Here is a 17,242-nt window from a genome sequence, read left to right as displayed (position 1 = left end):
TGGGAATGCCACCATCTACAAGTTCCCCTCCAAGACACTAACCATCCTGACTTGGAAATTTTTCTCTGTTCTTTCAGTGTTGTTGGTTCAAAATCTGCGAATGCTCTTCCTAACAGCATTGTAGGCACCAAATGCACTGCAATAATAAGAGAGCTCAACACCAACTAGGAATGCTGGCCCAGCCAGCAACGTCTGTATCCTGTGAATAAATAAAAAAGAAGCTGCTTTATCCATTCTATCCTGTTCTTTATAAAATTATTGTTCACAGACTCACTTGCACTTTTTATAAAGCTGCTGTCCCCACTTTCATGCTCTGTATAAAAAGCTGCTTTTCCTGCTGTTTATGAAGCTGCCTCCCCATGTTCACTTGTGCTGCTGTAGAAGGTACTGTCCCTGTTCTCTCATGCTTTGTAGAAACTTGTCCCTGTGCACGCTGTAACTATTTCAGAAGCTGGTGTCCCCGCTTTTCCTTGTGCCGTTTTACAAGCGGCTAACACCACTGTCTCTCTGTTTTAGAGGTTTTACTGTGGGCTAAGACAGCATCTGTTCAGCATTGAATTTACTCCTCTTGTTCTTCATGGCTTTGATACCCTCTGGATAAATCCATAAGAACTTTCATGGTAGTTTCTTCCAGGTTATGTAATGTGATATGGTTTTCTTCCTGTGTTTACCTTTCATATTTAAAACGCTTTCTAATTGAATGTCATCTTTGTTTGTTTTCCGATAGCTTTGGTAGTGTGCTGTTAGACTGTCTTGGAGGCATCCAGGACAAAATCACTGTGTGCGCGACAGATGACTCCTACCAAATGACCAGGGAGCGTATGACTCAAGCAGAGGAGGAGACTCGAAGCCGTGGCGCGATAGTTATTAAACCCGGAGGCCGATATAGAGGTATGAAAATCCTGAGCCTACTAGTGGCATTCTAGTCAATGACTCTCCTGATCCACTGTACAGTTTTATGACTGACTAATTTCTGGGCCATCCATTGCAATTTCTCTCAAAAGTGTGTGAATGGTGTGACCAGAACACCGAACTAGACTTATTGACGGTGATGACAATGCAACTTAATTTTAAATATTTCACCTCTCATTAAGATGGTAAATTTAAGGAAAATAAAATTCAGTGGTGTAGTAACTAATGCTTTTCCGAACTTAGGCTGATGGAACAAAAACAGAAATTGCTGGAAAAACTCAGCCGGTCTGGCAGCATCTGTGGAGAAAAAGCAGAGTTCATGTTTTGGACCCAGTGACCTTTCTTCAGAACTAGACCCGAAACATTAACTCTTCTTTTCTCTCCACAGATGCTGCCAGACCTGCTGAATTTTTCCAGCAGTTTGTTTTTGCTTCTGATTTCCAGTATCTGCCATTCTTTGGCTATTTTAGTATAGGTTGATGTACATTGTAAGAAAAGTTTAGGGAGTACTTAATTTTGTGTTTAGCTCCTTCTATATCCCTGAGAGTGTTTGATATGGGCAGTGCGAAGAGATCGGGATTCTGCTGAGACCCCACAGCTCCAAGAACTTTTCCTGAGACCTAGCCCCAATATGTAGTGCATCTACTAATTCCCAGAAGTTCTTCTGAGTCTGCATGATTCTATCAATTACCTCCCAGGACAGCTTCCTAAGGCCCCAATTAGAAGATCTCGTGAATCCCAGTACAAGTACAGGGAGAAGATTGATCACTGCCCCAGAGTAAACGCAGTTAACTAGAACTTGTTTCAGTGCAGTTGGCAGAAACTCAGTGAAGTTTATAGGAGTGGAATATGGTGTCGTTGTGGGACAGTTTCCAGTCAGTCTTTCCTTTGTGGTTTGACTTCCTTCAAACTCTTTAGTGTTGCAGCCTTTTAACACCTTCGCACTTGTGTGGCTCCATGTGTAACTGGATCTGACTGTTTACAGTTACAGATCAAAATGTTCTCTTGTTAATGATTTGGCTCAACGTTGAGTGACATTTGGAGAATGAGCTGTGACAGTCTGTTACACATAACAGCAGAACTCCATGTCTCATTACAGTTTACACTAATGTTAAACACCAATGTAAATAAAAGTAAATACAAACATACAAGGCTATCGGTTCTCAGCCGTTCACTCAATTTGAGTACCCAATCTTTCTTCTTATTATTCCTGAGCTTTGTGTGTAATTCCAGCAATGACTCCCATTTATATAACTACTTTAAGATATTAAAGCATCCCAGTGGTCTCCGCAAGAAGGATATCAAACAAATTTGTCTCCGAGCCATGTTATGATTCCAGCTGATGCTGTTACTGAACAAGTCAGATCCCAGATTGAAGTCTGGCATGATTGATTGTTTTGATTTTTTTTAAAATTTTATCAAAATAGTCTATCACTGAAACATAAGCATTCAATACTGCAGATTTAGTTTTAACAACAAAACACAAGTTTAAAGATTTAAAGAATTTAAAGATTTCAGAACATACAGTAAAATACAATCCCATTAATCCCATAAACAGCCCCTTAACAATACTCACATTTATAACGCTTAATTTAACTGTAGCTTCAGTGCCCTGTCTTGAGAATCCTAAGCCTCGTCCTGGAGCCTTCATACAAGCTGGGATATTCAAGTGGCCTGAATTGATGGAATGTAGAGATCTGAGTGCTGGAGGAGGTTACAAATCTAGTGACAAGACTTTGGAAAGATTGAACACAGGATAAAAGTGTTAAAATCAAGGCGTCTCCATTCTGGGAGGCAGTGTAAGTCAATGATCAAAGTGAATTGGGCTACCAGGGAAAGTTGGAATGAGTTGACATTTATGCAAGGTGGGAGGCCACACAGTAGACTGTTGGACAATTGAAATATGAGCATGGAGGCGTTTTAAAAAAAAAAGCATGGATCAGGGAGTGTTTCTGTTCAAAATGAGCAGGAATGGGTGGAGAGTCTCTGTGACGCCATATGTTAACTTGAAATCAAATTGTTTCAAAATACATAAAAGCAGAAATTGCTTCTGAAGAAGTCATATAGGATTTGAAATGTTAAATCTAATTCTCTCCACAGGAGCTTTCCCCAGCGTTTTGTTTTTATTTCATATTTCCAGCATCCACATTATTTACTTCTATTATTTCGTTTATAACAAATTCGGGCTTTTGATGGAAAACTTGCCTGTTGACAGACCTCTCCACAGATTTCCCAGTCACTCATTTTGAGGAAAACTGCTTGAGACCATCATGTCCCATGATTTGTGCTCAATAAGCTTAACTGAGGCACACATTTTACTTATTGATGAAAACACTGAGGGCCCTCTTGTGGTGAAGTGGTAGTGTCCCAGCCCTGAACTGAGAGACCTGGGTTCAAGAGCTACATGTTCTAGATGTGTGTAATAACATCTCTGAACAGGTTGGTTAGAAAAAATGAGTTGATGGAAACATCTTGTACAGTGGATTCCAACTGTCTTATGAGTGTTTAGAGAATGAAATTAAAAACACGATGCTGCCATATTAGAAGTGTCACTGCTTTGTGTTTGCATATTACAACCAGTTTTCATCAACTTGTCTTTAACTTCAGTATCCTAATCCTGTCTCTAAACAGCAGCTTAAGATAAAGGAGAAGGAGATATCTTGGTGAATGGTGAGCAGCTGCATTAGAAATGTTTGAATGCAGTACTGTATTTAGATGTACTTAATTCACCAGGAAAGCCATGATACCTCTGAATGATCACCAAGTTTTGGAATCATTATATTTTTCTTGAATTCCTAACTTCTCTCCTCTAACTCTCCACCTAACACAGCATTTCTGCTCTTGTTGGTCAGCTCAGTGTGTCTCTTGTCTCTGTCTTAGGTGTCTTTTGGCTCCCAGCCCCTCTATATTACCATTCCCATACCACTTCACCGGTAGTGTACCCCAAGGTAAAGAGAATGCAGTTTGTGCAGACTTGATGCCTTACCAGCTTGACCTCGAATTCTTCTAGATGACCACATGTGACTATTCACAATGGCAAACTCTTCTTCCTCTTAGTTATCTTGAAGCACATAATGTTGCAGATTTGACAATTAACATTGCTCCATTTCCTTGCTTTTACTTCTCCATCTTCACCTACTACACCCAAATTCCTTCCTACTCTTATCAGACTGATTTTTGATGTAAGTTATGTTCTTCTCTCTCAAATGTATACTCTACTTTGTAAAGCAAACTGAATGCTTAATTTGGACTCTAACTGTCTAGTTATATCCAACATTCCCAATTTACATCCAGGATTTATGCCTTCCTGCTGGACAGCGTGTTTGTTTTTCCATTTAGGATTTCACTGTTCGTTGTCGTTCACAGTTGTTGTCTAGAATGTCGTCAACAGATTCCCTTACCTCCCTCTCCACTGGGATGAGGTTTTAAAATTGTATCCCATAAGAGTTGTTACCTTTAAAGATGTAGAATAAAGTGAAGTGGAAGAAGAAGAAGAAAAAGGCATGAACATTCATTGAACACAGTATATTGATTTCATTCACTGAACATACGGGTATCATGGCTGAAATGATTTGCTGTTCGATGATGGGAATTGATAATGTTCTGTTTTTATCAAGAACTTCAGAAGTTTGACCCTGAAAATAAAGTCTTGGAGTCTTTTTAAAAAGGGCAATAAGTCTTTATGAAATAAAGATTCTTATTGCTAGATCTTTGGTAGACTTCTAGAACATATGTGCTGAAGAGTCAGAAATTCATGAATAAAATGAAGACTATGAAAATGATCAAAGGGACAATTGTAACTATTTGAATCAAAAACAAATGTTCACATTCCATTGCACACCTTCTGAGTAGGGTCACCAGGCCCGAAACGTTAACTGTTTTTTCCTTCACAGATGCTGAGCTTTTCCAGCAACTTTTGTTTTTGTTTCTGATCTACAGCACCCGCATTTCTTTCGGTTTTTATTCAGATTCCATTGAGTGGTTCCTCCCTGTTCTCTTCCTTTGTTCCACTGCTTGGTCAGTTGTCCTCTAATACTTTGTGCCACTCTCATTCTTTGCCATTGCTTACTGCCTATAGACGAGGTGTTGATTTGGGGGAAGGCAAAGTTTTAAAAAAAAAACTCTCCTGACATCTGCATGTCATCCTTAGCAGAGCTGACTGGATCAGAGAAAGAACGAATAGGCTGCTTGATTTATTCATACCCGCATACCACTGTGGTACCTTCCATGTTCCATGGTCTCTCTCCTGAACTATGATACAGAGTCGTCGTAGAACTGCCTAGAATGGAAACGCATCCTTCGGTCCGACTTGTCCATGCCAACCAGATATCCTAAATTAATCTAGTCCAATTTGTCAGCATTTGGCCCATATCCCACTAAACCCTTCCTATTCATAAATCCATCCAAATGCCTTTTAAATATTGTAATTGTACCAGCCCCCACCCCTTCCTCTGGCAACTCATTCCATACACGCATAACCGTCTGTGTGAAAAAATTGCCCCTTAGGTCCATTTCAAATCTACCCTTCTCATCTCAAACCAATGCCCTCTAATTTTTGACTCTGCTACCCTGGGAAAAAGACCTTGGCCATTCACCCTTTCCATGCCCCTCATTATTTTATAAACTTCTATAAAGTCACTCTTCAGTCTCCAACACTCCAGGTAAAATAACCCCAGCCTATTCAGCCTCTCACTATAGTTGAAACCCTCCAACCCTGGCAACATCCTTGTAAATTTTTTCTGAATCCCTTCAGGTTTCACAACATCCTTCCTATAGCAGGGTGACCAGAATTGCGCACTCCATTCCAGAAGTGGCCTAAACAATGCTTTGTACAGCCGCAACATGACTTCCCAACTCCCATATTCAATGCACTGACCAATAAAGGCAAGCATACCAAATGCCTTCACTATCCTGTCTACCTGCGACTCTACTTTCAAGGAACTATGAACCTGCACTCCAAAGTGTCCTTGTTCTGCAACACTCTCAAGACCTTACCATTAAGTGTACAAGCCCTGCCCTGATTTGCCTTTCCAAAATGCAGCACCTCGCATTTATCCAAATTAAACTCCATCTGGCACTCCTTGGCCCATTGGCCCATTTAATCACCGTCCCACTGTACTCTGAGGTAACCTTCTTGGCTGTCCAATTCACCTCCAATCTGGTGTCATCTGCACACTTACTAACCATACTTCCTATGTTCACATCCAAATCGTTTTTATAAATGACAAAAAGCAGTGGACCCAGCACCGATCCTTGTGGCACACTGCTGGTCACAGACCTCCAGTCTGATGATCTTTATCTGCATCTTATTATTTAACCAGCATCTAATTTTAATTGCTTTCTTTGTTGGTCTGTGGAATCTGATGAGAAGGGTTTGATGGTGCCAGGGGATCATTCTGTGTTTTAAACAAAGTTACTGTTGTGCTTCCCTTTATCAACATAGAACATAGAACAATTCAATACAGGAACAGGCCCTTTGGCCCACAGTGTTGTGCCAAACATGATGCCAAATTAAACTAATCTCTTCTGCCTGCCTTTGGTCCATATCCCTCCATTCCTTGCATATTCATGTGCTTATCTAAAACTCTCTTAAACTCCACTATCATATCTGCCTTCACCACCACCCTGGTAGCGCGTTCCAGACTCCTACCACACTCTGGGTAAAAAGCTTGTCCTTCATGTCTCCTTTGAACTTTACCCCCTCACCTTAAATACATGCCCCCTAATTTTAAACATTTCAACTCTGGGGAAAAGGATTCTGACCATCATCCCTTTCTTTGCATCTCATAATTTATAGACTTCTATCAAGTCTCCCTTCAGCCTCCAGCATTCCAGAGAAAACTATCTGGGTTTTTTCTAGCCTCTCCATGTAGCTCATGGAGGCAAACGAGGCAGATGAGTATATGGAATAATTCTGGTTCTGTTTTATAGAATCACAAAGACAAGGGCAGATTGAAAGAGTTGCATACCATTTTCTACGTAGGCTAATTCTTAACTCTCTTCCTGGGTCAAATCTCCCGTATGCTGTACTTGTATCTTCTTAATATGGCTCCAACATTTTTACTTGCAATTAAGTTCTTTCCTCCCTTGCTCGGCCAATAATGTAACATTGGTGGGCTGTTAAATTTACCGGAACCCAGAAACTGTCACATGAATAAAATTTATGCTTCCATCATGCGGTAACGTGAAACTACAATAATAGAGACTCTACCAGTCATTCTGAACAGATCTAGACATGAAGTGAGGAAAACCCTAAGTGATGGAAGAGTCTTGGGAATCTGAAGACCAGTGTTTTCTGCACTTGCTAACATATTACACTTAGCACTTGTCTCATATTGCTCCCATTATTTGTCGATGTGATTCTGCACCAGGAGAGTTCTTGATCCAGTGATCTTCCACACTTCGCCTTTGTCCTAGCGGCAGTAAGGATACGGTGGTATGACCATAATTTAACAATCAATCTCAGTAAATTGTGGTGTACTGTTGGTGCTGGCCCTCTGTGTAACATTTGTCTTGGTTTTTGTCCAGTTGAGCCTGACTGTTTAATGGGTAAAGGTTAGTTTGGACATATACAGGTGGTCTGCTAACAAGAGTTTGTGCTTCTGCCACACTGAAGTTTGATCGGGTTCTTGTGTGCTGCCTGCCTGATTCCTTTCATTTCATTTTTCTTTCTACTTTCAGCTAAAAGGGTGCTCTGCAAGCCAGCGCCTGGTATCCCTGATGCTGTTCCCCAAAGGAGGCGACCAACACCAGTGAACCTGGCAAATGCAATGAAGAAAAACGTCAGCAACGTTTCTAATCGGCCGTATCGAGACCGGGTTATCCATTTGTTGGCTCTGAAGCCTTACAAGAAACCAGAGTTAATTCTTCGATTGCAGAAGGATGGAATCACCCAGCAGGATAAGGACTCTTTGGAAAATCTCCTACAACAGGTAGCAAGCTCCCTCAATGTCCAAAAGACCTCAGAGAATCAACTAAGTGGAGTAGTAGAGTGTCAAGTGACTTAATGCATGCAGTTCAAGTACAGCCCAAATGACTGGTTAACAGTCTCCTCTTGTCTGCTGGTTCTAACAAGCCACAACAGCTTCAAACAACTGGTTAGAATATCAGTGCTGAACTGTCTCTGAAAATGTGGGTTTGAGGCAGAATAGAAGGAGTTTTACTCTGCATTCAAACTCTGAAATTTGCGACCAAGAATATCGAATGATAAAACAGAAAGAAGCCATGGGCATGTCCAGCATTTTGAAAGAGATATCCACTTAACCCACTCCGTTGTTCTTTCTCCCATGTAATTGTTTTACATTTAAGTATTTAACTGTGTTGCTTTTGAATGATGTATTAAATCTGCTTCCACCATGATAACTTGTTTGAGAAGAGAAAGCTCCTTTCCTTGCGTTTAGTTCTTCTGCCAATTCCAATAAATCTGTGTCTGCTGATCAATGACCATTCTGCTGTTGGATCAGCATCTCTTTATTTGCTTTTCTCAAGACAGTATTAGGTCCACCACATTTCTACGTCTATATTAATGGACTTGGGCTTCGATCAATTGGGCATGGCTTCAATATTTACAGGTAACAGAAATTTTGACATTCTGAATTGTAAGGTAGTTAGTGATAGACTTCAAGAGACTATGGACAGGCTGAACACAGGGTAGATGCAACGTAGAACTGTGTGAAAAGATTGAGTTTTGGAGGAGGAACAAGAGAGGCTATATAAAATTAAGGATGCAATTCTAAAGGAGGTTCAGGAGCAGAGAGACTGAGCATGTAGGGGCACAAAGCATTGAATGCAGCTAACAAGGCATTCTTCATGCTGCTTGACTTTATAAACAGTGAGAGAGAGTACAAAAGCAAGCAAGTTGTGCTGAGCAATTTGGAAGGCACTATCCTGTTAAGGCATCAGAGGTTTAGAAAAGATTCACAGGAATGGGTCCAAGGATAAGAGAATTTAGTTACGTGGATAGATTGGAGAAGGTGGAACTGTTTCCCTCAATGTTGTTGGAAGGAGATTTAATATTCGTGGGTAGAAATTACATCCATTGGCAAGAGGAGTCAGTAATCAGAGGACACCAATTTAAGGTGAATGACAAAAAAGTAAGTAATGTGAAGAATAAAAACCAAAAGAACTGCGGATGCTGTAAATCCGGAACAAAAACAAAGTTGCTGGAAAAGCTCAGCAGGTCTGGCAGCATCTGTGGAGGAGAAAACAGTTAACGTTTCAGGTCCGGTGACCCTTCCTCAACTGATGGTGGCTGGGAAAACATCAGTTTACATGCAGAAAATAGGGAGGTGGGTGGGGTAGGGAGTAAACGATAGGATAGAGCCCAAAGAGAGAGAAAGACAGTTGGACAGACAAAGGAGTTGCTAACTATCAGGCTGGAAGGGTGAATAGTTGTTAATGGGGCATGTTAGTGACTAACAACAGGGGGTGTGTAGTGGCAGGCTATGTGATAACAAGGCCTGGTGTATGGGGTGGGGGGCTGGGACATGGGAGAGTTTAGGCCCTAAAATTATTGAACTCAATATTGAGTCCAGAGGGCTGTATGGTCCCCAAGTGGAAAATGAGGTGGTGTTCCTCCAGCTTGCGCTGGGCTTCACTGGAACATTGTAGCAAGCCGGAGACAGATGTTGGCCAGGGAGTAAGGTGGTGCATTGAAGTGGCAGGCAACAGGTAGTTCAGGGTTTTTTCTGCGAGCAGAAGGTAGATGTCTACATTTTGTTTCCCCAATGTAAAGGAGACCACATTGTGAGCAGCGCATGCAGTAGACTAGATTCTTGGAAGTGCAGGTGATGTTGCTTCACCTGGAACGTATGTTTGGACCCGTGGATACTGGGGAGGGAGGCGGTAAATGCGCAGGTGTTGCACCTTCGCTGGTTACAGGGGAAGGTGCCGTAGCGCTGTGGAAGGTGTTGGGGGTGAAGGAAGTGTGGACAAGGGTGTCCCGGAGGGAACAGTCCCTGCGGAAGGCGGACAAGGGAGGGGAGGGGAATATGTGTCTGGTGGTGGCATCTTGCTGGAGGTGGCGAAAATGGCGTCTGATGATCTTCTGGATGTGGATGCTGGTGGGATGGTAGGTGAGGATAAGGAGAACCCTATCGCTGTTGCGGGAAGGAAGAGAAGGGGTGAGGGCCGTCCGGACTCCATATTGAGGTCAATAATTTTAGGGCCTAAACTCTCCCATGTCCCAGCCCCCCACCCCACACACCAGGCCTTGTTACCACATAGCCTGCCATTACACACCCCCTGTTGTTAGTCACTAACAGTCTCCATTAACAACTATTCACCCTTCCAGCCTGATCGTTAGCAACTCCTTTGTCTGTCCAACTGTCTTTCTCTCTCTTTGGGCTCTATCCTATTGTTTACTCCCTACCCCACCCACCTCCCTATTTTCTGCATATAAAGTGCATTTTCCCAGCCACCATCAGTTCTGAGGAAGGGTCACCGGACCCGAAACGTCAACTCTGTTTTCTCCTCCACAGATGCTGCCAGACCTGCTGAGCTTTTCCAGCAACTTTGTTTTTGTAATGTGAAGAATAGTTTTTTTTATGCAGGAAGTGGTTAGGATTTTGGACGTGCTGGCTGAAAGTGTGATAGGGTGGATTCCATTGCCATTTTCAGACAAGAATTGGTTAATCTGAAGGGAGAAACTTTTCAGGATTACAGGGAAGCTCTGCCTAAACTACTGCCCATTAAAACTACTCCCTGGGCAGGTAGAAAACAATATTAGATGCAGAGTAAAGCTCCCTGTACACTGTTCCCATCAAAAGTTCCCAGGTCAGATACAGGCAATTTCCTTGTGACTGACATTTAATTCAGTATTGATTTAAATCTGGTATTGGTTAGATCCAGTATTGAAGGAATTGCTGTTTGTTGGATTACACTATTTGGAGCGGAGCCAAGTGGTCTTTCCTTGTCCTGTGCAGCATTCCCCCCTCGTCCAGTGTCTCTTGTTCTCATTGCTATTCAAGGTATGTTTCATGAAAACTGAACATGACAGTAGCTGCATTTTGAAACATTTCATTGTAGTTTGCAGAATTGCCACAATGTTATTAGCTCACCAAGTCTGCACCAACTCTCTGAATGAGCGGTTCACCGTGTGGAGTTCCCCTGCCTTCTCACCAAAATGTTGCATGTGCCTCCAGCTCAAATAAAAGTTGAATTTTTTTTTAAAGCTTTGATTGAACCTGCCTCCACCACACACTTGGGAATGCATTCCAGACTCTAGCCACTTGTGTGAAGCAGCTTGCTGTCCAGACTTGTTTACCCCAGCTTTCTCCTTCAAGGGATTAAATCTTAACTGTTTCTGAACTACCTTCTTTAAAGGCAACATTGCCCCGGTGGATGCACCAGTTAATGTTGCAGTTAACTGTCTGGCTGTTTTAGCATTTAAAAAATAAAATTTTAAATGTAATTTTTAAATTAGATCGGAGCAACAAAAGCTAGTAGTCAACTACATTCATTACTTGATGTATTTTTCATTGCAACATCTCTACCAATCAGAGTCCACTTGCTAATCTATTTATTCTTCTCTCATGCAATATGATTATTTTTACCCCTCTTAAATTGGTATTTCTTGTAAATTGTCCTGATGAGTGCAAGATGAATAGCCTTGACAAAATGTCTTTCTTCAAGCTTTGTGCTATCAAGTGCCTGCGTACACAAGCCTATTCATACCATCGTGATGCTACATATTGATGACTTATTCTTTGCCTTTCTTTGGGTGAAAATACTCTATTGACTACCCTGCTTATTCTTAATTTCCAGGCTTTCAACTTTTGTCTCCCAGGGTTTGATTTCCCACATTGCACTAATAATTTACGATCTAATTTGGAGTCTGAAATTGAAAGCTGTGTTGAGTTGTAATCCTGGTTATGTTGCAGGTGGCTAATCTGAATGTTAGGGATGGCACCTTTACCCTGAAAGACTTTGCCTACAAGGAGATCCAGAGAGATTGGCCTGGGTACTCAGATGGTGATCAGCAGTTACTGAAGAGAGTTCTTGTTCGGTAAGTTACATTAACAACATAGTGGGAAATAATAAAGAAAACATGCATAAAGAGATGGACATGAATCCCTGGTAAAAGTTGTGGGTGACCAGAAGGTTACCAAAAATATGGGTATTTAGAAAATGTGTAAAGGGAGAGAGAAAATTATAGTAGTGTAGCCTATCAAGTTAGGGCTGCTAAATAACGTAACATTTACATGACAGAAACAACCTCAACGATTGAGACCATAATCAACTCCCCATGCAACAACATGTTATATCATGGAGAAATACTTAACGATTTTTATAATGTCATTTTACACCTGTTTATGTTTCTTCTCTCTACTTTCATTGAGAATATGTCTATATTTCTCTGTGTGTGACGTAAATGCTGAATCTCTTGCATTGCACCATTTACAATGTGAGATGTTAAATTATAGAGGTGACATCAAAGAAAAGAGGAAATATCTTGATCCCACTCCTGTTTATATTCTTACAAAATACAACTGAAAAATTCTAATTCCCATCATGATGCTAGTGAGTTCTGCTCAGCTAGAATGATCCAGACCAAAATGTGATTGAACAAATGGAGCTCTGTTTGTACCTATGTGGGTCCATCTAATTTTACTGTCCTGTGCCGAGGACTGCTAGCATTTTAGTCCTATTCGTTTTATGACTAGGTAGGAATTGTATTTTTTAGCTTTTTTCCTGTTGAGATGGTTTAAATCAATTTAGATGCCTTGACCACTCAGCTGATGGATTTAAGAACATAAGAAATAGGAGCCATTCAGCTCTTTGAGGCCTCACAGCCTCTCGCTGGGATCATGGCTGATCTTCCACTTCAACATAGTTTTCCTGCATTATTTCTGTAGCCCTTGATGTTGATCTGTAGAAATTTATTGATTTCTTTCTGGAACGTACTCAACGACTAAGTCTCCACATCTGTCATGTGCAGAGAATTCTTAAGATTCATCGTGCTCTGAGTGAAGAAATTCATTCTCCTCTTAGTGCTAAATGACTTGCCCCATGTTCTGTAACAATGTTCTAGAACCCCTGGCCAAGGGAAACATCTTCCAGCAAATACACTGTTAACTAAGATCGCTGTCATCCTTCTATACTCCTGAGAATATCAGCTCCGTCTATTCAATTTTTCAGGACAATTCCTCCATACCAGGAATTAGTTTAGTGAACATTTGGGTAAGGGCACCAAAACTGCACGCAATCTCCACGTGTGATGTCCTCAACACAATCAATCCTCCCATCTATTTTTGGATCATTAAATTTGGATACATTTTACACTGTGCTCCCTCCTCAAGACATTAATATAGACAGTAAATAATTGAGTCTCTGGGACTAATCCTTATGGCGCTCCACTAGCTACATCTTTCTAATCTGAAAAAGGCCCATGAATCCCAAACTGTCTTCTACGTGTTAACCGATCTTCAATCCATGCTAACACATTATCCCTAACACCATGAGCTCCTATCTTGTACGGCAGCCTATGAAGTGACACCTTATTGAATGCCTTCGGAAAATCCAAATAGACTGCATCTACTGGTTACCCTGTTGAATAAACATTGGTTCTATACAATTACTGGAGAGTAACGTAGCCTGCTGAATAAAGCGATTCTGCAATTACACAGATGGTGGTCCTTGCCCTGCTGAGCTTGAAGGGATGCACCAATTTCTTTCAATTCCCATTCCTCCACTAGTCACAACAAATCTTCCGTTTATCCAGTGTAATAATATAGTCAGCTATATATACTTTAGTCTATGTTTTAGTATCTGAAAGCCAGTTTCTTTAGTCAACAAAGAATAACACGCAAAGATTGCTGATAAAGGAAAGGTCTATACTTAGCAGTGATGTTCGAGCATTTTAAATTTAACTGAAGCAAATCTGGCCAACAGACAAACAATGGTCAAATATCAGTGGTCAAATTAGTGATCACAACTCCCTGTCCTTTACTTTCCCATACCATCTGCTGCTATCCCTCTCCATGAGTATAGTATTTAATTGGGGGAGGGGGAATTACAATGCTATTTGGCAGGAACTGTGGAGCATAAATTGGGAACAGATGTCCTCGGGGAAATGCACAACAGAAATATGGAGGTTGGTTAGGGAGCACTTACTGCCAGTGCACTGAGGCAAGAAAAGGATGGTAAGGTGAAGGAATCTTGGATGATGAGACATGTGGAACACCCAGTCAAGAGGAAGAGGGATGCTTACTTAAGGTTGAGGAAGCAAGGATCAAACCAGGCTATAGAGGGTTACAAGATAGCCAGGAAGGAACTGAAGAATGGACTTGAGAGCTAGAAGGGGGCATGAAAAAGCCTTGGTGGGTAGGATTAAGGAAATCCCAAGGCATTCTGTACTTAGGTGAGGAACAAGAGGATGGCCAGAGTGAGAGTAGGGCCAATCAGGGATAGTGGAGGGAACTTGTGCCTGCAGTTGGAGGAGGTAGGGGAGGTCGTCAATAAATACTTTGCTTCAGTATTCACTAGTGAGAGGGCCCTTGTTGTTTGTAAGGACAGCGTGGAACAGGTTGATGTTAGGAAGGAGGATGTGCTTGAAATTTTGAAAAATATGACGATAGATAAGTCCCCTGGGCCAGACAGGATATACCCAAGCTTACTACGGGAAACGTGGGAAGAGATTGCTGCGCCTTTGGCAATGATCTTTGCGTCCTCAGTGTCCACTGGAGTAGTATCAGATGATTGGAGGATGGCAAATGTTATTCCCTTGTTCAAGAAATGGGATAGGGATAATCCTGGGAATTACAGACCAGTCAGTCTTTCTTCTGTGGTGGGCAAGTTATTGGACAGTATTCTGAGAGATAGTATTTATGATAATTTGGAAGAGCATAGTTTGATTAGAAATAGTCAGCATGGCTTTGAGAGGGGCAGGTCATGCCTCACAAGCCTTATTGAATTCTTTGAGGCTGTGACAAAAAACATTGATGAAGGTAGAGCAGTGGATATGGTGTATATGGATTTTAGCAAGGCATTTGATAAGGTTCCCCATGGTAGGTTCATTCAGAAAGTAAGGACGCATGGGATTCAGGGAAATTTGGCTCTCTGGATACAGAATTGGCTGTCCAATAGAAGACAGAGGGTGGTAGTAGATGGAAAGTACTCAGCCTGGAGCTTGGTGACCATTGGTGTTCTGCGGGGATCTGTTCTGGGACCTCTGCTCTTTGTGACCTTTATAAATGACTTGGATGATGAAGTGGAAGGGTGGGTTAGTAAGTTGACCGATGACACAAAGGTTGGCAGAGTTGTAGATAGTGTGGAGGGCTGTTGTAGGTTGCACTGGGACATTGACAGGATGCAGAGCTGGGCAAAGTAGTGGCAGCTGGAATTCAACCCAGAAAAGTGTGAAGTGATTCATTTTGGAAGGTCAAATTTGAATGCAGAATACAGGGTTAATGGCAGGATTCTTGGCAGTGTGAAGGAACAGAGGAATCTTGGGGTCCACGTCCATAGATCCCACAAAGTTGCCACTCAAATTGATAGGGTTGTTAAGAAGTGGTATGGTGTGTTGGCTTTCATTGGCAGGGCGATTGAGTTTAAGAGCCATGAGGTTATGCTGCAACTCTATAAAACTCTGGTTAGACCACACTTGGAATATTGTGTTCAGTTCTGGCAACCTCATTATAGGAAGGATGTGGAAGCTTTGGAGAGGGTGCAGAGGAGATTTACCAGGATGCAGGTCTTATGAGGAAAGGTTGAGGGAGCTAGGGCTTTTCTCATTGGAGCGAAGAAGGATGAGAGGTGACTTGATAGAGGTGTACAGGATGATGAGAAGCATAGATAGTCAGAGACTTTTTCCCAGGGTGGAAATGGCTATCACCAGGGGGCCTAATTTTAAGGTGATTGGAGGAAGGTATAGGGGAGGTGTCAGAGGTAGATTCTTTATACAGAGTGGTAGGTGTGTAGAATGCACTGTCAGCGGTGGTAGGAGAGTCAGATACATTAGGGACATTTAAGCAACTCATGGATAGGCACATGGATATTAGTAAAATGTAGAGTATGCAGGTTAGTTTGATCTCAGAATAGGATAATAGGTTGGCACAACATTGTGGGCTGAAGGGCCTGTACTGTTCTATGTTCTATGACCTTATAAACTCATCAAACAGCAAATTTGATCAGGACCAATCCCACAGATATCTCCAAATTATTCTCTCCTCAGAAAAAGGGGCTGACAATGCTTCACTTTTGATGACCTGGCCCAAAAGAAACTATCCATCATGAACTCTGTAGTATTTGTAGTATTTCACCTTGTTCTTCAGGCACTGCGTTCCCCAGACTCTTAGAAACTGTGCTTCAGCTTTTCACAAACAGTGAGCTTTACCAAGCCAGTATTGCCCTTGGCTTTGTTTCCCAAATTCTAACCTAGCACAGCACAAATACCATTTATGGGTTTCTTTCACCCTTGCCCACAACGGCACTGAACTCCCAGAACCCAGGGTGGCACCGTGGCTCAGTGGTTAGCACTGCTGCCTCACAGTGCCAGGGACCTAGGTTCAATTCCAACCTCGGGTGGCTGTCTGTGTGGAGTTTGCAAATTCTTCTCGTGCCTGCATGGGTTTCCTCTGGGTGCTCTAGTTTCCTCCCACAGTTCAAAGTTGTGCAGGTTAGGTGGATCGGCTATGCTAAATTGCCCATAGTGTCTAGGGTAGGGGGTGGGTCTGGTTGGGATGCTGTTTGGCAGGTTGATGTGGACTCGATGGGTCGAATGGCCTGCTTCCACACTGTAGGGATTCTGATTCTATGACTTCCAGAGCCTTGCCTTAATTGTCTAACAGTTCATAGAATATCCTTCTGAGTTGTAACACTGCAGAACAATCCAACTGCTCTTGACTTCTCAGGAGTCCCCAGTAACACAGACTTGGATATAATTCAGTTGCCTTTTCAATAATCCGGTAAAACAGTTATTTTCTGCATGGAGCTTGCTGCTGTCTTTATCTGACTTCTCCTATTGGCTGTGACACCAGAATTGTTCTCACTGCCCCCAGAACAATTTTGAGTTTTGTATTGAGAGTCTTGCTACATGGTCCTGCCCTTGTTTCTAGGCAAATGTAATGTAACTGATATTTTGAAACAGCAAGGTGTAGCTACCAGCAGTGGGATTTGACTGTAACAGTCTCTTGTCCTCTGAATGTTCCAGTGTTCATTGAAACATGTACTAGCTACTGCACCACAAACTGATAAAACAAAGAATAAATTCCCAATGCTCTGCACAGGTACACAGTGCCATCCTTAGGTGCGGAGTAAAGAGTGACTCTGTGCAAATTTAGTGGGTATTCTTGTGCTTTTATGCAAATAGTCCTACAGCATGGAAACAGAC

General features: G+C 41.9%; 1 protein-coding gene across 1 annotated transcript in view; it reads left to right on the top strand.

Annotated features, from left to right (window-relative positions):
- Window positions 1-17,242, top strand: part of ell (elongation factor RNA polymerase II) — a 139,708-nt gene that overhangs the window by 94,194 nt on the left and 28,272 nt on the right. Inside the window, exons 4-6 of the mRNA XM_048614073.1 lie at window positions 728-891; window positions 7,594-7,844; window positions 11,793-11,917. Coding sequence (XP_048470030.1) covers window positions 728-891; window positions 7,594-7,844; window positions 11,793-11,917 — 540 coding nt within the window. The remainder of the gene's footprint in view (window positions 1-727; window positions 892-7,593; window positions 7,845-11,792; window positions 11,918-17,242) is intronic.

The sequence above is a fragment of the Rhincodon typus genome, chromosome 29 (genome assembly GCF_021869965.1).
Source record: "Rhincodon typus isolate 14 chromosome 29, sRhiTyp1.1, whole genome shotgun sequence".
NCBI classification, from domain to species: domain Eukaryota; kingdom Metazoa; phylum Chordata; class Chondrichthyes; order Orectolobiformes; family Rhincodontidae; genus Rhincodon; species Rhincodon typus.
Note: the sequence above shows the minus strand (reverse complement) of the source record. Positions and strands in the feature narration are given on the sequence as shown.